This window comes from Panthera pardus, unplaced genomic scaffold (genome assembly GCF_024362965.1).
Source record: "Panthera pardus isolate Hobbes unplaced genomic scaffold, ASM2436296v1 HiC_scaffold_5, whole genome shotgun sequence".
Lineage (NCBI taxonomy): Eukaryota > Metazoa > Chordata > Mammalia > Carnivora > Felidae > Panthera > Panthera pardus.
Genome location: NW_026526980.1, coordinates 19,751,605 through 19,770,240, shown reverse-complemented (window position 1 = coordinate 19,770,240; position 18,636 = coordinate 19,751,605). Strand labels below are relative to the sequence as shown.

The window sequence follows — 18,636 nt, the reverse complement described above, 5'->3', positions numbered from 1 at the left end:
CTGCCTACACAGCCTGACATCAGGAAGGTGATCACAGGAGGACAGTGTGAGGGGTAGATGGGGTGACATCTGGATGTGTGGAGCCCGAGGTGCCAGTGGTACATCCAAGGGAACCGCCCCCTTGGCTTTCATCTATTCGCCCAACAGTAAATCCCTCCCATGAGTCAGTCAGTCATTGGGGTTATAAAGGTGACCAGCTGTATTGCTTTTCACTTCTGAAATCCAGATGCACCGTTTAATCAAGGACATCTTACAAATGCAATTGGCAGGGTTTTCTTAATGACACATAAACACTTCTTACAACTGAAGGCATTTTGGAATCAGTGACCACTAAGTCTGGGCTGGCACCGGCATGGACCCAATTAATACAGAAGTTGGAGGCCTCACTAGAGCATCAAGTATCCCCAACCTGCCGTCTTTCCTACTTCCAAGCCTGGATCCTTCCACCTGGGGTCCTGGCGCTCAGCAATCCTGTTTCAGACCAGCAGAACCCTGGCCACACATGCTCAGCTCTGCCACCACAGCAGGACCTGGGAAGCGGCCCCTCCGGGTGTAACCTCAGTCCCGAGTCATGCCCAGTGGCTCTCCACCTGTCCACACGTTGGAAAACACCTGGGAGCTTTCAAAAAGCCCCACCCACTGAGCCACTATCTAGACTAATTCATTTAGAATTTGAGGAGTAATTTTACAGCTCCCCTGAGACTCCAATGGACAACCAAGGTAGAAAAGTGGAGGGTTCAACCTAGTTTGGTACAAGAAAGAGGCAGAAGGCAGCACTGGCGAGAGGTGGGAGGTGCTAGGTCCAGACAATACAATTCTACCAGTCTCCCTCCCAACCACACCCCCCAGAATCTGAATTCCTGGAAGAGGACTAACCCAGTTATCTCAGCTCCTTCACCGCACTTGCCCATGCACACTGGGAGCTCAGGAAATGTAAACCTCACAGGACTTCCAGGGTGCGAAGAAAGGTCTGGGAAAAGCAGCCCACTGGGGCTGGGCCAGCTCTCTGATTTGCTGTGTGAGCTCCAGGGAGGCACTGGCCCTCTTTGTGCCAGTTCAGGGGTTGGCCCAGGTGGCCTTGAAGGGGCTTTCGAGTGCCAACACTGAGTATGCACTTCCCCTACGAAGCCTAATACAGTGGAGTCAGTGGATACCAGGCTTCCTACTCCCCCCAAACAGGTGTCCCAACCCCCAAGGCCTCAAATCTCCACTTCTGGTGCTCTACCTTACACTGGCTACAAAGACGGAGACTCTGAGGTTCTGAAGGCCAAAGACCTAAGAACTGCAACATAGGAGCCCCCTCTGAGGATACCGGAGGACAGCATGTGAGTGAAAGGAATTTGTAGATGGTGAGGAAACTCCAGAGGCCACCTGACAGCCCTGGTTCTGCCCCCAGAGTGACAAACAAAGGTGAAGTGGTTCAAGTAACCAGAAACTCCCAAGAAGGAACTTCATGAGAAAACACTCATGAGGCGAGTCCAAAGGGGTCCTTGGCTTCTGGCCATCAGCACAGCCAAGGCCCTAATATGTAACCAAAGGCTTTTATTGGGAAAGGGAAATTGACTGAAAAGCGGCCCCTCAAGTCCTCACTGCCTGAGGCAGCTGGGGCCTCCTCCAGAGAGTTCAGGAAAGAAGGGGCCACCAAACCGGGCCCTCAGCAGGCTCAGGTATAGAGGTCAAAGTCAATGCGTTTGGAGTTGTAGAACTGTCCACCAGGAGGGTCCAGCTTCCGGCAATAAACACCATCTGCGAAGTAGCCTTCGTTCACCCAGGTCTGCAGGAAAAGAGAGCAAGAGCTGGGAAAGGACTGGTATGGGCGGTGGGGGAGGAGAGAAGTGGCAGAAAGAAGTAGAAAGGGGCTTACCTGCATCTGGGTGCTGGTGAAGGGCCCATACAGCTCAGCATCCCCTGTGTTCTCCCACTTATATTCCCACATCACGTCCACCAGACCATCTCCTGGCAACTCTGCTTCTAAAACAACAGACAAGGCCATCTGGGCCTCAAGTTCCCTGGCCCCTGCCCCTGCCCCTGCCCCCAGCACTCCTCCTCTGCCCTCCAGTCCTACCTCCCTTCTGCGTAGGAGTTGGGGTCTCCAGCTCCCCCTCTGCCACTTCTTCAGCAAACATGTCCAGAGAGGGTGGGGGTGTGGGCTCAGGGGGTCCCTGGGTCCGGGACCCCAACCCCTTCAGCCGCATGGCTAATCGTTCCCTTGTCTCCTGATACACGCCAAGGTTGCCCCGGGCCACCATCTGGTCGGCCAACCCAGAGAGCCGATCCAAGCGCTGGGGGGAACTGGGCCGCCCACCCCCCTTTGCTGCCCCCTTTGCCTCCTCCTCTGGCCCCCAGACGCCTCAGTGCACCAGCTACGGTCTCTCTTGGCAACAGCAGCTCCAGAAGGCCCTCCAGAAGGGCTTGGGCACTCATTGGTGTCTGGCCCAGGCTGTCCTCTTCCTCTGAGTCGGACGGTGGGCGCTGATCGGGTGGCCGCTCCCTGATTTTCACCTGTGATGTGAAAACAGGGGTGGGGGTGGTTATCTCCTACAAACCGTGAGCAGGGCCCAAGCCCAGCACTGGCTGCCTCCAGGCCCCCACCACGTCAGCCCCTGGGCCACACCCAGTCAATGTTGTCTAGCCAGCTGTCTCGGATCTGAGCATCCCGGTTCAGGAAGTAGTTGCCATCAGCATCAAAGTGGCCTTCCTCCATCTCCTCCTGCAGGTTGAAGGGTGTGATCCGCACACCTCCCTCACTGGGGAGCGTGGCTGCTTCCTGACCTGCATGAAAGACACAGGCATCCCGTGCTGGGTGCACGCGCGCGTGCGCTAGCAGCGCGCACACACACACACACACGCACGTGCGCGCCCTTGCCACCCCCCCATCCCCAAAAGCTCTATCTGTTCCTCCAGCAGAACCAATTCTTGGGTTTAGCTCACCTTCCACATCCTCCGAAGCCAAGATATCGTATTTGCTGGACCCCTCCTCTTCATCATCATCCTCCTCATCACTGTCCAAAGAGTGTTTGCCTTTGAAGCGGCTCCCAGGACCCCCTGCCCCAGCCACAGGATCCACTGGCTGTGAGGAAGGGCCAGCAAGTTGAGAGACGCAGGTTACTGGCTATTCCTCGAAATACTCCAGGTAGAGTTTTCTTCAAAACCTTCCCCAACTGGAAATTCTCCAAACCCACTTCCCAGAAAACATGGAAAAGCTAGCCCCCTCTCTGCTTTCTTTGCCCCCCGCCCCCTTCTTTCTCTTCTGGCTTCTAGTTCTTTCTCTCCCCTCACTCCTCCTAAGAATGCAGGAGTCTGGCCCCCTCACCTTCTTCTTGGGAACACTGATTTCATCCTCATCATCCTCCTCTCCCACACCTTGGAAGGTCACTTTCCTCTTTGGCATGACTGGACTGAGGAGCCTTCCCTGGGCTGAGCCGAGAGAAAGGATGCAGATTAAGGGAAGTGGGCGAGGCTACTCACCGCGGAAGAGCCCCAGCACAACAAATAATCACCCGGTACGCACTAGATCCAGCTCGGGAGGAGAGGGAGCACAGAATGAGGGGCCGAGAGGGAAGCTGGCCGCCAGGAGGCCCCCCGGACTTGGTTCGGCATCCAAAAGAGTTGCTGGAGCGGGGGCGGAGGGGCGGTGGCGCAGAGGGGCTCCCCACGGGCAACCCCCACCCTTGACGAAAAAAGGCAGGCTCCCCCACATACCCCGCCAATCCCTAGCCCCCGCAGTCCTGGGTGCGACGGGGATCCGCGGGCCGACACCCTCTCCTCCACCCCCAGCTCCCTCAGAGCCCGCGGGGCCTGGACGGCCCCAGGACCTGGCGTCCTGGCCACCCCCTCCGCCCCGCGCTGAACTCCCAGCTCCGCGGGGTGACCCCCAACTGTCCCGGGCTAAGTGTACAAGCCTAAGTGTACAAAGAGAGGCGGCAGAGCCGCGGGGATTCGAGCAGCCCCACCGGCTCGCGCTCACCTCAGGATCCACGGGAGGCCGTGGGGGAAGAAAAAGAGAGACTTTCCCCAGGGCTACATCCGGGGCGCCGGGCGCCATCACCCGGAAGAGAACTGCGGAAGGCGCCAGAGAAGGCCGGAAGTGGCTTCACTCCGATTAGATGACTAACTGGCAAAGCGGGCGGAAGCACGCCGAGAGCGGGGAAGACAACCCCGCCCTCCCCAGGGTGACGTGAGCAGTTTGGGGGCGACAACGGCGAGAACAGGCCACAAATGAACGCCTAGACCCTGATCAGACGATAGGGATGGCCGGATGCGGTTTAGATTCCCTCCTACAGCAGTTAGAGACTCTGAGGAGAAAGTAAAGCACACTACTTAAAGGGGCGCCCAGCATCATGGAGGGGCGAAGTGGGACAGTGGGTTTCGGCCCGGTTCCCTTTACAGAGTTGAGTCACCTTTTTCCAGGGTTGGCCAAGGGCTTTGTGCCCCTCACCGTCTCCATAGGAATCCTGCTTTCCCAGTCAGCGTCTAGTTCTGTCCTCTCCTAGTCCGAGGTGCGGCCTTGCTCTTCTCCCTGAGGAGAGACCGAGTTCCCACGATGGCCCGCCTGGAGCCCCCAGCTGGCTTTGGGGGCACTTTCCGAACCCAGCTCTCTTTAGGACCCAGGGGAAGTCATTTACCCCACGCCTGTCCCCTGGTTGAGTTCCTGGTTTCAGAGGTGGGAAGAGCCATCACCGTACAGGTGACAGTGGTTCCTGTGTCCAGAATCCAGGCTAGAAGCCTCTTGTGCGCCGATCTCAGGTAGGCCTGGAAAGAGGCAACAATGCCTCTCTCTCAGACCACAGCCTCAGGATAAAGCCCCACTGCTGGCAAGTAGGGTCCCAGCGGCCCCAGCCCAGAATCTGTAAGCTGGCCCAAGGGGGAGAGCTAAAGGGGGGGATGGGGGGGTGGGTATGGGTCCCTGTGCTGTGGGGACAAGACCTCTAGCTCTTCAGAACAGTCCTGAATCCCACTAGACTAAGGCTATGCCCAGGAAGAACCTACTGGAGCCCCAGGAGGGCAGCATGGGGTACCCATGATAATAAGGAGACCACCCCTCCTCTCTCCTGCCCCCCAGGATTAACTCCCAGATTGAACTACCATGAAACTGCACCAAAAGTCCGTGCTCAGTTTCTTCCACGGATACAGAACACAGGCTCCAGACCGGGAGGGCATCTTGCTAAAGAAGGGAGCCCGAAGTATCAGCTATCAACGCCGCTGGTTTGTCCTCCGGGGAAACCTCCTCTTCTACCTGGAGCACCAGGCAGACCGCACACCCCTGGGCCTCATCCTCTTAGAAAACTGCCAGGTGGAGCCACGCCTCGGGGCCACAGAACCCTATGCCTTTACCATCTTGACCCCCGGGGTTGAGGGCACAGAAGGTGGGCGGACCTACAAGCTGGCAGCAGAAAACCAGGGAGAGCTGGCAGCGTGGCTGTGGGCACTGGCTGGGGTGAGCTGGAGGCGGCTGGTGGCGCTACTACCCCCACTGGAAGCCCAGTACCGGGAGCTGTGCCAGGCAGCTGGCCAAGAACCCAGCTCACCCCCAGAGGACTGTGGCTTCCTAGCCACCCTCAGTCCCCCCTCCAGCTTCCAGGAGTTGCACGAGCACTTTGGGAAAGAGATCCGGGTGCTGCAGGTGGTGCGTAGAGGACTCCAGTCCAGTGACAACAGAGGCAGCAGATCCCAGGCAAAGGGGGAGCAGGAGCTCAACAGTTGTTGATGAGTGACTGAAAGATGGACCAAAGGCCAAAAGGTCCCTCCCTGCCAAGACCAGCTGAGTGCTTCAGCAGACACCCAGATCCTGGCCTGCTCCATTGTTTCCTCCCCACCCCCACCCCACCTAGTTCTTATTCTAACTCCCTTTATCAAATAACAAGGCAGGAGACAGGCCCAGGTACAACAGCAGGTTCTTTTCTGATTCCTCGAAGCGCCGCACAGGGTGGGAGCAGAGACAAGAGAATGTAAACATTGGGTTCCACCCCCTGGAGCTCAGGGGAAGACCCCTTACCCAGATAGGGGCTGGAGGGGAAACAAGGTGGAAGGCAGGGGCCCTGGTAAGACAAAGCAGGAGAGGCCTGAGAACACAGAGGAGGGTGGGTGAAAGAGAACAAGGAGAATGGTAGGTGGGGAAAGGGGGGACATTTCCTGTGCCAGTGCATGTCCCCTTAAATAAACGAGTGCAAGAACATTATGGAAGGAGAACCAAAGGATAGAAGACAGAGCAAGCACCCCCACCCTGGGCCGACCAGCTGCTCTGTACATAATTACAACAGAGATGTCCAGAAGTAGAGCAAGGAGAGCCGTGGTCCCCAGCCAGGAAGTGGGGGAGACCAGCAGGGCTGAAGAAGGGAAAAAGGAACCCAGCTCCACTCATGGATAAGGGGAGCAACTGGAGTGTAAGAATCTGAAAACTGCTGATTCCCATTGCCAGGTCACCCCTGAGGTGACAAAAGGCCAATCAGGACTGCACCTGGGAAAGAACCCCAAAGGAAATCGGGGCAGGAGTGCCAGAGACCCCAGCAGGACCTAACTGGAGGTGAAGGGGCTCCAGACTTGTTCACACCTGCCCCGAGGAAAGGCAGCTGCCCCATGCACTGTCACTGTCCCAGCTGTGTAGGGATCAGCAGCTGGCAAGGAGATGGGAAATCAAACCACTTTCCCCAGAAGGACAGTCTGCCCAGGAAGCTCGGGGCAGCACCCCAGGCCAGGCCTGCTCCTGACTGAGGGGAAAACAAGGGAGGCCATGCAGTCCAGCCCCGGGGACAGAGGTCAGAAGTAAGCATCCTGCCGGGCCTCAGATGCGGAGGACCTGTCCCCACCATCCTGGGGGCCTGGGGGTCCATCTGCCTTTCGACGCAGTGAGAGCTTCCTGCCTTGGGCCTTCTTTTCCTGCTTCTGCCGTTCCTTCTCCTGCTTCTGTTGCTCCTTCTCCTGCTCTTTTTCCCATTTCTGCCGCTCCTTCTCCTGCTTCTCCCGTTCTTTCTCCTGTTTCTGCCGCTCCTTCTCACGTTCCTTTTCCTGTTTCTGCCGCTCCTTCTCCTGCCTCCGAGTCTCCTTGGTGGGACCCAGTGGGGTGCTGTTGCCGGTAGGCGAAGGAAGGGATGGATGCAGTCCCTCAGCGGTGACCACAGGTCCCGGGGCAGGCCCAGCACTGGCCCTGCGGGCAGGAGGGGGTGGGGAGGGGGCCCCTCCAGCTGCCCGGGAGCCTCGGCTCTTGAGGCCAGGGAGGCTAAGAAGGCTGGAGGAGGGGCCCAGGGGTGGCTGCTGCCGCCGACGCTCCTCATGGATGGCCCGGGAGCCATGTAGTCGCCGAGAGGGCCGATACTGCAGCTCCCCCCGGGTTTCTCGCCACTTCTTGAGCTGGGCTGTGTTCTCTCGCTCAATCAGTGCTTCTGTCACTGGGAGGTTGGTCACCTAGATGGAGAAGAAACGGGTACCGGAGTGAAGGTGAGGATGGGGATGGGCTGAAGCAGGTGTGGGTGTGCTAAGGCCACGGCCTACCTCGTGCACCAGGAAGTCCTCCTGCATGCACTGCTGGGGCAGGTTGCGCAGCTGCTCCATGGTCTCATACATGCCTTGGCAGGAGCGCAGCTTCTCCACTGAGCCCAACGTGTGACGCAGCAGCACCAGGGCCACGCGGAAGATGATCTTGACGCCTGCAAGGTCAGAAAGAAGAGAGCGCGGGCGATCAGGGCCGGGACCTCAGTGTGTCCCAGTCAGAAGGGACTCAACAGGCCCCATCCCTGTCTACTGCCAACCGTACAGATGAGGAAACTGAGGTCCCACGAAGGGAAATGAGCTGCCATGGGTTTCGAGTTCCTGAGAGGAACAGTAGGTTCTGGACTGATAGCAGAGCCAAGACTAGGCCCCAGTTTCTCCAGCCCCCAGACTGCTTACAGGGAAGCCTAGGTCCCAGAGGTAACTTCGGGCAGCAGGCCACTCTCTGGCAGCCACCGTGGAAACCCCGGCCCCCTCATGGCCTGAACGGCTACAGAAGTACCTTCACAGAAGAACATATCCCAGACACGCAGCACTGAAGCCCAGGGCAGGGTGCGGGCAAAGATGCACATGAACCATTCTGTCATGTAGAGCACGGGGTCAATGCGTTGCCGCCGCAGGTGCCGGTGTGCCAGCGGGGAGGCCCGGCGCAACAGCGCAAAAAAGATTTCTCCGTCCAGCTGAATGGCCTCCTGGAAGTGGGATGAGCCATGAGAAGAGGCCTACTGTGGCTCCCGTGGGGTAGGACTGTCCCTAGTGGGGGATCCTCACCTCAGTGGGAGAGGCCCAGAGCAGAGGGACAAAAGGACAAAAGGGGGGGGGGGGGAGAGGGAGGAGGCAGGACAAGGACCTCCCTGCAGCCTCAGGAGAAAGTCACCACCTTGGGTGCACCCAGCCCCCAGACACTCACCAGCCCTGCACTGTAGTAACCGGGGAGGTACTTGTCACAGATCTGCACCAGGCACCAAAAAGCTTGCTGAGAAGAGCGAGAACAAGGAAGGAGGGAGGGGCCTGAGAAACAGGGAGCAGAGAGCTCCCCCATCACCACTGTAGGCCAAGGTCCTCCCAGTCCCTCCCAACCAGGACCAGCGTATGCTGACCTCAGCAGGCATGTGCATGAGCAGCACGGCGGCCACTGGGGCCTGGGCCTGGCAGTAGCCCTCATCGGGCCGGTAGATAGTGTAAGCCTTCAGGATTCGATACAGGTCCTGTTGCCTGTGGGTATTGGGAAAGACCATGAGGGCAATCACAGGAGTTGGGGGCTCTCTGCCCCAAACTAAGCCTGCCCCCCACAACCAGCCCCAGCCCAGACCCCTCCTAGATCCAGTTCCAGATTAACCTCAGAGGTTCACCACCACGCACCTCCACCGACCTTCCTAGCACTGCTATCAAGGTTAAGCCAATGACCGAGACCATCATCAAAGCATTCCAGGCTCCAGCCTTCCACCCTTGCCTCCACATCCTATGTGCTCCGTACCCGTTCCCCAGCACAGGATGTGCTCTCTCTCCATCCTTCATCTGCCACCACCCCATAGACCTTCAAGGTCACCTTCTTCAGAAAGCTTCCACTGTCCACAGCATCAGACCTCCCGTAGCACTGTCTGAATTCTTTGATCACTCCAGAGCAGGGCCTGCCCTATCTGCCTCAGTGGATTTCATCAGTTCTCTGCCAGCATGTCCATTGGCCCCTGGTTCTTGGTGAAGGCCTGAGAAGCCAGCTGTGCCTCAGACCTTTCTCGTGTCTCTGTATCCCAAAGAATAAAATCTCTGCCCTAGACCTGTCCTCTTGAGGGTGCCCATCGCTGTGTCTGAGAATTCCATTCACTTAGCCCCACATTGGAAAAGAGAGCCCTACATCACTCCCCGTGGCTAATCAAGTCTTATCAACACTACATGTTGAGTTTCATTCATGCCTGTTCCTTCTCTCTACCTCCACAGCCATTCCGGAGCTCAGACTTTCATTTCTTACCCAGAAAAAAGTAAAAAGTAATAACCTCTTACATCCCCAAATTCAGTCATTGAAGTGTGATCTTGTGTTTTACCTGTGTTTTACCCAGTACTATTTACTTAATATTTTTTCTCCACTTTGCAATAGCATCCATGAAATGACAGGTTTGATGTACTAGTTATTTTACCTAATACCTATTAAACATGTAACTCCCACAAGCTCCCATGCTATTTTTACCCATCTACCTGCATCTGTGTCCCTGCTTTCTCCCTGTTGCTGTGGGTGAACTGTCTGTGGTCCTGGCCAAACACAGCTTTTCCACTTGGGTACTGCGTCCCATCCCCTCTCACCTACACAGTCCATCACTCCAGCAAGCCTCCCACCTCTCCTGCATCATCAGTTTTTCTCTCCCTACTAGATCATTCCCAGTGGCATACCAGTATCTGTTATTTCCTCTATGTTACAAAAAAAGTCTCTTGACTACCCCTCTTCCCCTCCAAATATTACATCATTTCTTTCTTTACCTAGTCAGCAAAACTTCAGAATAAAGACTTGCTGTCTTTAATCTCTTTCCTCCCATTCTCCAGTCAGGCTCTATACTACTGCCCTGTGCAAACTGCCTTTATCAAGGTCACTAATGACCTCTACTGTGCTGAGTCCAGAGGTCAATTTGCAGACTTGACTTTACTTGACCCATCAGCAGCATTCCATACAACTGGTCCCAAAACCCCTCTTCGATTTGCTTCCAGAAATCACACTGCCCTGGTTCTCCTTCTACCTCTCTAGTTTCTCCTTCCTGTGCTGGTTCGTTCTTATCTTCCCATTCTTGAAATGTTACAGCTGCAGGGCTCAATCTCTGAGTTTCCTTTTGTATCTACACTTGCTGCCTTGATGAGCTCGTCCAATCCCACAGGTGAAATTTAGTCCCATCTAGAGGCCAATAACTCTCAATCTCCAGCTTACCTCCAGTTTAAACTTCTCCCCAAATTCCAGACTTATACAGGTCGTAGATCCAACTTTCTTGACATCTCCATCTGGATGTCCAATTAGCATTTCAAACTTCACATTCCTAAACTGAGCTCTTAACATACCCCTCTAACCTCCTTTTCTCATCCACACCAATATATGAACAGCTCCATTTGTCTAGTTTCTCAGGCCCAAAACCTTCAGAGTCGGCCTTAATTCCAATCTCTCTCTCTCTCTCTTTCTCTCTGTCTCTCTCTCTCACACAGTCCACATCTAATCTATTGGCAAATCCTTTTGGCTCTACTTTCAAAATATAGACAGAACCCAACCACTTTTCCCCATAGTTCCACGGCTACCATTCTGATATATCTATCATCCTCTCTCTCCTGGATTATGGAAATAGTCTTCTAACAAGTCTCTCTGCTTCCATCCTGTCTCCTTATACTATTCTCAGCACAGCAGCCAGAATGATCCTTTTAAAACACAAGTCAGATCATTATAACCACATCTCCATTCACATTCTCTATTACCCTTTCTTGCTTTAAACTCCTCTTTAATACTTACCACCCTTTCACATACAACATACTTTCCTTCTCTATCCTCACTAAAATGTAATAAGCCCCATAAGGGCAAGAGTTTTTGTCTTGTTAACTGCTATCATCTGTGACTAGACCAGTTCCTGGCAGATAGCAGGTGTTCAGTTAAATATTTGCTGAAAAGATGAACCAACTGATGAAAAATGTGCATCTGAGAGTCACCTAATACCATCTGGCATATTACTAAGGAGTGATATATATACATCTTGGGGAAGTCTAGCATATAGAACAAAAGTACAAGTGCCTCAGAACAATTTTTAAGGCCCTCTGGTGATCTGACCCGAAACTGCTTTTCCAGCCTCAGCTCCACTCAACCCCACATCCCAGAGACAGCTTATATAAACCCCCAGCCAGGAAAAACCTGCCCCTGGCTCTGCTCCCATCTAACCTTCAAAACCCAACTCAAATGCAACCTCTTCAATAAGTCCTTGTTGTGCCTCTCCATCTCCCCTCCAACAACCCCCCAGCCCCGAGTCAGAATCTCCTTCCCAGGACAGTTCCCTCAATATGGCTTGACACTCAATACATTAAGGACCACTTTCCTAGAAGCCCTGGAGGGCAAGAACAGCTTTCAACCCAGCCCTGTATCCACCTGGAGCCTTCTACAGACTGACCCACATGATCAGGCCATCTTACCCATGCCCTCCTCGAGCGGCAAACATCTCATGGAAAGGGAATTGGCGGTGCAGGTCCTTCTCGATCACATCCAGCCACTTGGGGTCCCCAGGAGCCCGTTCCAGCTCCTGCAGTGGGACATCAGGGATTATCTCAGGATCTAGGGGGACTGATGATACCCTTCACACAGTATCACATGTCCCCATACCCTGGACACACCTCAAACTTGCCAGGGTTCTGCTCCAGGAGTTCCTTGCTATTGGACAGGTACTGCCAGGCCTTGGCTCTGAGGGAGGAGGGGATCCCCTTCCGGCAGCGCAGCTTCACCTAAGGCAGAGTGGCAGGCAGGGTGACAGCTTCAGGGGCTGGCATAGCCTCCAGGCTTTCCCCAGCAGTCCTCAGGCTTCCTGGGACAGCCCTCCCACATCTCATTGGCTTGACTCCACTGGACCTGGCCTGGCCTTCTATCTTTAAAACTACTCCTCCCCCCAGGCCCAAGAACCACCCATCCCCAATGTGGCCTAGAGAACAAATACTATCATGGCTTCCCTGGAGTATATGAGCTCTCCCTAACCCCCTCCCAACTTGTCCATTGCCCTGCCCACCAGTCAGCCTTCCAAACCTTCTGGAAACGCCGTGACAGCCACTTATCCCAGTTACTGAACATCTCCAGCCATTTGAGTTCCCGCTGCCGAGCCACATCTACAGGAATGGAGCTCTCTCTGCAGGATGAAGAAAGCATGGAAAGGGTCAATAGCAGTGGTATAAAACACGGATTGCTGGCGGAACTGAAGCAAGCCACCCACCTCCCCAGGCTCAAATGAGAGACTGGATGTAAAAGCATTTTGTGAGCTACCAAATATCAGGATATCTGGCCACTTAGCCATCTAAGGGCCTAGTTCACCACACTGAAAGGACTTCTTCCCTTGGAAGGAATCTCTGTACAGAGATGGTGTTCTCATGTTGGATCTCTGTACATGTTGGGTGTGTTCAAATCCTGCTTATGGCACATACAAGTTTGGGGAGAGGGTACAGAATATTTAAAAGCCACAGTTTGCATTAGACCTGGGTCCAAGTTGTAGCTTTACCACTTACTCACTGTGTGACCTTGGGCAAGTCACAGAATTCCTCTAAGCCTCGATTTCCTCATTTGTAAGGTGGAGAAAAAAATAGGATCTACTTGAGAGGTTATACAATAGCAAGTGCTCAGTAAGAGCAATTGTTATCCATAAAACAGAATACAGAACAAATATAAATATACTTCTCTGCCTCCTTAGAAGCAACTGAGTTTCCTCCTATCAGACTCTTGAGATCCCCTGGGCCACCTGCAATTCCCTCTACCTCCTCCCTGAAGTCACCCGAGATTCTCAAGCAAATGAAGTTTTCCTTGCACTGTTTGCCCATTGTTCTGTCACAGCTTCACACTCAAGATACCCCAGGAGTCTTGAAACAGTTACTTGTAGGAGCCAGTACCAGGAAATGAGTGGAATGGAAGAAAGCGCTTGAATTTCCAGACCAACCTGAGCTCAAATCCCAGTTCTGTCCATTAGAAATTGGGAAATCTTGGCAAGTGATAACCTGAATCTCTTCCTCATCTGTCAAAAAGGGATGCCACCATCTACATCACAAAGGTATGAGAGAACTACTGAGAAACTGTATATAAAGGACTGGCAAATGGATGGGCTCATTAACTATTAGTTTCTTTTGTCTTAGAACCACTTAATCATTGCTCATTAATATTTTAAAAATATTTATTACGTATTTTTGAGAGAGAGAGACAGAGCGTGAGCAGGGAAGGGGCAGAGAGACAGGGAGACACAGAATCTGAAGCAGGCTCCAGGCTCCAAGCTGTCAGCAGAGAGCCTGACACAGGGCTCAAACTCACGAACCTCAAGATCATGACCTGAGCCAAAGTCAGATGCTTAACCAACTGAGCTACCCAGGCGCCCATCATTGCTCATTAATTTCTATCATAAGTTGGTTCCAAACCCTACTAAGGATCAGGAAGAATTAGGTAATATCTTTCCTGCCCTCAAGAAGGTCACAAGCTTGCAGGGGAGATAACTGCAATGTGGTGTGGGAAATGCAATAACAAAAATGCACAGGAGAGGCACTGACTGGAGTAGGGGCAGTGGATATCAGGAAAGGCTTCCTAGAGGAGGAGACATCTTCATTATAAGCCAGGAGGGACTGAGTAGAACATACCAAGACAAGAAGGAGGAGAAAGGCATTCCTGGCAGGTGGAACAGCCTGAGTATGAAGGGGGAGAGACTACAATCAGTTCAACAGGACCACAGTATTAAGTGCATGATGAGAAGTGGTGGGAGAGAAGACCAGAAAGACTGGCAAAGGCAGAAAATAAGGAGTCCATCTGCAGAATAAAGCACATGGCACTTTATCCTGTGGCCAGGGGAGAGCTACCATAAGTTTTTAAGGTAACATGTGCCCCAGTCAGCCTGGCCTCAGAAGTATGTTCTTCCAGCATGGAAGATAGATTTTAGAGGGACAAAATTACAAAGCAGAGAAACATAATCGAGCAACGTGCCTGGCACACAAGAGGGGCTCACTGAAATCCAATTCAATCCAAGTTCCTTAGGGCAGCATAATATTGAGGAGAAAGCCACTGGTCACACAGATCCAGGTGTGAGTGGGGCAATTCACTCAACTGCTCTAATCCTGTTTCTTCACCTATACATTGGGTACAACAGTGCATCCCTCCAGCATGGGAAAACACCAAGGTCAAACTTCAGTTGCCTTCCTAGGACCATGAATGTTGGTGCTCAATCAAAAGTTTTCTGTTTTTTGTTGGATTATAAAACACCTAGAATACCTTCCCACAGTGTTTTCCCCAACTCCAGGCAGGTGCCCCCCACCCCAACACACATAACACGATTAGACTAAATCCTACGCATTCTTCAGGATTTGGAACAGACTCAGTTGAATTCTGAGTGGGCAAAAGGTCCCTTCCCTAGTACTCACAAAATCCTGTGAAGATCTCTAGGCTAAACCTAAAATACATTGACATCAATTGTTTAAGTATTTGTTTCTCCCTTTTGACAACGAGTGCCTTGAAACAACTATTTTATCCCTAGTACCTAGCACAGGGCCTGGCACCTGGGTGCTCAGGTGATGCTGTAGGTTGAACTGACCAACAGCTTAAAGCGGTACATGAACAATGGGCAGGATCCTTCCCAGAGAGAGGGAAGGAAGAAGTCAGAGGCAATCACACCCCCACATCAGGAGTGACTCAGGCCCCTGGAGGGAACTAGGAAAGAGTAAGCCCGGCTGGGGAGATGAGGAAATGGGGAAGAGGCCTCCCCCAACCCCTTCCTTCAGTAAAAACACAAGATTGCCCTTCTCTGTTTCGCAGAGGAGCCCTACCCTCACGGTCTCCCCTCTACCGACGAGGCCTCCCCCAGCTCATCATCCCATCAGACCTAGGGCTATGGGGGAGGGAAGATGACTGCATCCCTCCCAGACTGCTTCCCTTTCAGGGACCAAATATCTCTACCAGAATCCCTGCCCAGCCAACCCTCCAGAATATCTGACCCACAGCTGGAGTTTTTCACATCAAGGAGCTGGGACGACCTTAAGTATCACCTCATTCAACCTTTCACTATACAGAGATGGAAACTGAGACACAGAAATAGGGAAAACACTCGCTCAAGGGCACACAACACACTAAAAGCAAAGCTCAAACCCAGAACTCCTGACACCTGGCCTGAAACTCTAACATGCAAGTGCCACCAAAACCTCAGGATGCTCTAGGCATGACAGGGATCACCAAATAGCTCACTCCTGCTGGAGCCACTCCCCTGGAGCCTTGGAGGAGGCTGAGCTGCCAGGATCTGGGCAAGGTGTATCATTTCCTCCTCCCCAACCTCTGCTTCCCTGAAGCCCCACGGGGTGCCCACTGGGTACTCACAGACTGCCCGAATACTGGCTGCCCCCAAGGAAGCCATACTTGTCCGTCTTGCGAAGGGCCAGCCCATTTATCTCCGAGTCTGAGCCCATGGAGCTCACATCATCTGCCAAGGACTCCAAGGTCCCAGACATGAGGCTTACAGAGTCCAAGTAGCTCAGAGTGTCCGGGGCCTGCCCTCGAGGCCCAGAGATGCCAGGTCCCAGGCTGGACGTGGAGCCTAGGTCCTGAGAGTTTTCAGCAGGCTCCGGAGCTGGGGTGACCGTCACGACAGTTACCAGAGCCTCACAAGTTCCTGAAGGGCCTGTGCCAGACCCTGAGGGGTCCTCTGGAGCCTGTGCAGTTGATGCTGATGTTGCTGCTGCAGCTTCATGTCCACTTGTCACCTGTCCTGCTGTCACTGCTGCAACCCGCGCGGTCACTCCTGAGGCAGCTGGGGTTCCCGGCTTGGGGGCAAGCGGGGGTTTGGCGGTCAGAACCCCAGGAACTGTTCTGGAAGGGGTCCTGGTGGGGGTACCTGGTCCAGGGGCGGGTGAGGCTCTAGCCTCCTCCGTCTTCGGAGAATCTGTCCCCGGGCCCAAAGCCATGGACATCTCGGCTCCTGCCACTGCCGCGGGCACCAGGGGGTCTGGGTCAGCGGAGACTTGCGCCCTCGGGGCTTCGGATGAGGCCTCCAGAGTCAGCACCACCACTGTGCTGCCTGTGACGGTCGAAGCCGGGGCCGAGGTCTGGGTGGGCCCCGGGACCCAGGCGGGCTTCGCCTCCCCGGGCGCCACCAGGGTGACGGGGGCCGAAGTGGCCGTGGTCACTGGCGGCCCCGGAGCCACCACCACGACGGGCCCGGCCCGGGACCCGCGGGGCGGCGGCGAGGGGGCCGCGGGGGCGCCATGACGGCGCGGCGGGGCCACCAGGGGCGCCGGGCCCGTCTCCATGGCCGCGGGCCACCCCTCACATCACCCCGCCGGGGCGGACGCAGAAGGCGCCGCCCCTCAGGCCGCTCCTCGCCGCCCGCCAAGGAAGAGGAGAAGGCGAAGGGCGCGGCCCGGCGCGCGTCGCAGATGAGGGCGGCGCGCGGGGCGCCGCCGGGCGCGCGGAGGCGTGGCAAGGGTCCTGGGGCGCCAGGCGCCGGGGTCTCGCTCGCGCCCTCTCACCCCTGGCGCTCTCTCGCCGCCGCCCCCTCCCTCCTGCTCCGGGCGAGCGGCCGACCTCGCGCCTGCGCACACTCCTCAGTGCCGGCTAAGCGGCCAGCATTTCGGCGTTTCACGCCTGCGCGCGGACAGGGCCGTCGCGCTCCTTTTTTCTCCCTCCTCGTCAGAGTGTTTGGGCGAATAATAGGAGAGAGGGAACTGGGTTTCTGCCAATCGTTGGAAGGGTGGGTGGGGCTGGAGGTGGGAAGGGGCTGGGTAATTTGGGAAGAGGAAATGGAGAAGAAGAAGGGCTGGAAGACCAATGAGAAGGGGGGTGAAGGCAGGAGGAGGTGGGACGAAAGAAGTAACTAATAGAAAAGCGCGAGGCTGAACGCCCTGGCCAATAAAAATGGCTAAAGAGTGAATGACCGCGGAAGGAGGCGGGTGCTGTGCGAGAAGAGGCTAGCCTGGCCAATAGGAATACTAAAAAGGGAGCCAATGAAAAGGGCGAGTAGGTGGAGGGCAAGTTGACAGACAGTGGTGTCTATTTGGGCAGTGACAGACGGCATCCGCAGTCAATAGGAAGGGCTGAGGAATTCTTAAAGTCTCCCAAGAAGGTCACGAAAGAATGACAGCTGGAGGGGGGCGGGCCAAATTTGCAGTTAATTTGCATTGTCAGCCAATAAACGCATTCCCTCGCTTAAGCATTGGGAGGAAGATAGACGGCTGTCTCAGCCAATGGAAGCATCCAAAGTGTAGGGGTGCTGCCAGCAGGCGGTGCCAGCCCAGGGATATCGGTGACAACCGGAGACAAGCGCAGAAGGGGGGTGACAGTTGGGGATAGCACTGTGAGGGGGCGGGGGCCAGGGACATTACTGCAGCCCTTAGCCAATAAGAGCATGGCGCTGCTTTGTTTGAGTCCTTTCTGGGCTCCCATTCTGTCTGTCTCTCTCTTTTTTAAGTAGGCTCCACACCCAACGTGCGGCTTCAACTCACGACCCCGAGATCAAGAGTCGCATGCTCTACCAACTGAGCCAGTCAAGCGCCTCCTAGGCTCCCCTTCTCCATCCAGCTTCAGAGCCACCTCACTCTCGTGGTCTGTGAGACCCTACCACAGATCCAATGCCTTGATCAAGTCCTCTCAACCTCCACTCCGTCTCTAGTTCTCATCTCGGTCTCACAACCAACTTCAATACTCCAAAGCCCAGGCGACTATAACCAGAGCCTCCAAATCCTCTAAGCGACCCATTTCTCTAGATCCTCCCAAGCCCTTAAGTCCTTCTCCTAGCTCCCCAGCTATCTGAGCTCCTCCTCAGAATCCAGGCTCTAATTCCTTGGACCTCATCCTCTGAGTGCCGCCCCCCAGCATTCTAGTAGGCATCCTAGACCCAAACTATGAATTCCCAGTAACAGGAACTCCCATATCTGTATTCTTATTCTTTTGGGTATCCAGGACCTATCCCATCAACTCCTCTCCCCTCACTGCCACACCTCTCTATACTCCTCATTTTCTAAGAAACCAGACCCCAATCTCCTGAGCCCCCCCGCCCTTGCTACCCTAGACCACAAACACAAAGCCCTGACTTTACAAGCCTCTCCTTTCTCTGACCCACATCCCTCCGAGCCTCAGGGTTAGAGGGCCCAAATTTCCATACAGAGTCCACCATCCTGAAATTTCAGTCAGACCTAGCTCCCAATGCCCAGGTCCTCCTTGGTTTCTGAGTTCTCTTAGGCTACTCACTCCCAGCTCAGACCCAGATCCTGTGTATTCTCATTCAGTGTCTGAATTAGATATACAGCTCCTGATCTCCTCCTCAACTTCCCCACTTTTCATTTGGCCCAAGCTACCTGAGCACTTTCCCTTTTCCCCTCTTTGGAGTTTTCCTCCCCTCCCAGAATCCAGGAATAAGGCTCCTCCCTGGGCCTAGACCCCCATGGTAACCTTATAAGGTGAGACAGCTGTCCACTGAAGTAGGG

General features: G+C 54.6%; 3 protein-coding genes across 6 annotated transcripts; 1 reads left to right on the top strand and 2 right to left on the bottom strand.

Annotated features, from left to right (window-relative positions):
- Positions 1–1,525: 1,525 nt before the first annotated feature.
- On the bottom strand, positions 1,526–4,085 carry CD2BP2 (CD2 cytoplasmic tail binding protein 2). Its single transcript, XM_019436255.2, is given in 8 exon segments — positions 1,526–1,774; positions 1,865–1,971; positions 2,066–2,318; positions 2,320–2,502; positions 2,615–2,772; positions 2,932–3,070; positions 3,314–3,417; positions 3,968–4,085. Coding segments are annotated over 7 exon segments (1,029 nt in total). The 5' UTR covers positions 3,392–3,417; positions 3,968–4,085; the 3' UTR covers positions 1,526–1,663.
- A 116-nt stretch (positions 4,086–4,201) lies between these two features.
- LOC109258996 (sesquipedalian-1-like) lies at positions 4,202–5,889 on the top strand. Of its 4 annotated transcripts, none has more exons than XM_019436259.2 (2): positions 4,202–4,306; positions 5,063–5,889. In XM_019436259.2, exon 2 carries the CDS (start codon positions 5,087–5,089, stop codon positions 5,705–5,707), a length of 621 nt encoding a protein of 206 aa, XP_019291804.1. In that variant the 5' UTR covers positions 4,202–4,306; positions 5,063–5,086; the 3' UTR covers positions 5,708–5,889. The 4 variants fall into 4 exon arrangements, with proteins under 4 accessions (XP_019291804.1, XP_019291802.1, XP_019291801.1 ...); XM_019436257.2 differs by having other exon boundaries at positions 4,235–4,390; XM_019436256.2 differs by lacking the exon at positions 4,202–4,306 and adding an exon at positions 4,441–4,746.
- TBC1D10B (TBC1 domain family member 10B) lies at positions 5,878–16,834 on the bottom strand. The gene is made up of 9 exons (XM_019436244.2): positions 15,536–16,834; positions 12,233–12,332; positions 11,830–11,937; positions 11,632–11,738; positions 8,586–8,700; positions 8,396–8,461; positions 7,988–8,177; positions 7,489–7,643; positions 5,878–7,401 (listed from the first exon to the last, which is right to left on the bottom strand). The coding sequence occupies exons 1-9, from the start codon at positions 16,462–16,464 to the stop codon at positions 6,757–6,759; spliced, it is 2,415 nt and encodes an 804-aa protein (XP_019291789.1). The 5' UTR covers positions 16,465–16,834; the 3' UTR covers positions 5,878–6,756.
- Positions 16,835–18,636: the final 1,802 nt, after the last annotated feature.

Coding starts and splice junctions, on each gene's coding strand:
- LOC109258996 (XM_019436259.2), top strand. CDS start 5,087: ATGAAACTGCACCAAAAGTCCGTGCTCAGTTTCTTCCACGGATACAGA.
- TBC1D10B (XM_019436244.2), bottom strand. CDS start 16,464: ATGGAGACGGGCCCGGCGCCCCTGGTGGCCCCGCCGCGCCGTCATGGC. Junction 11,938..12,232: donor TGTCACGGCGTTTCCAGAAG/GTTTGGAAGGCT, acceptor ACTCTGCCTTAG/GTGAAGCTGCGCTGCCGGAA. Junction 11,739..11,829: donor AGAACCCTGGCAAGTTTGAG/GTGTGTCCAGGG, acceptor GTCCCACTGCAG/GAGCTGGAACGGGCTCCTGG.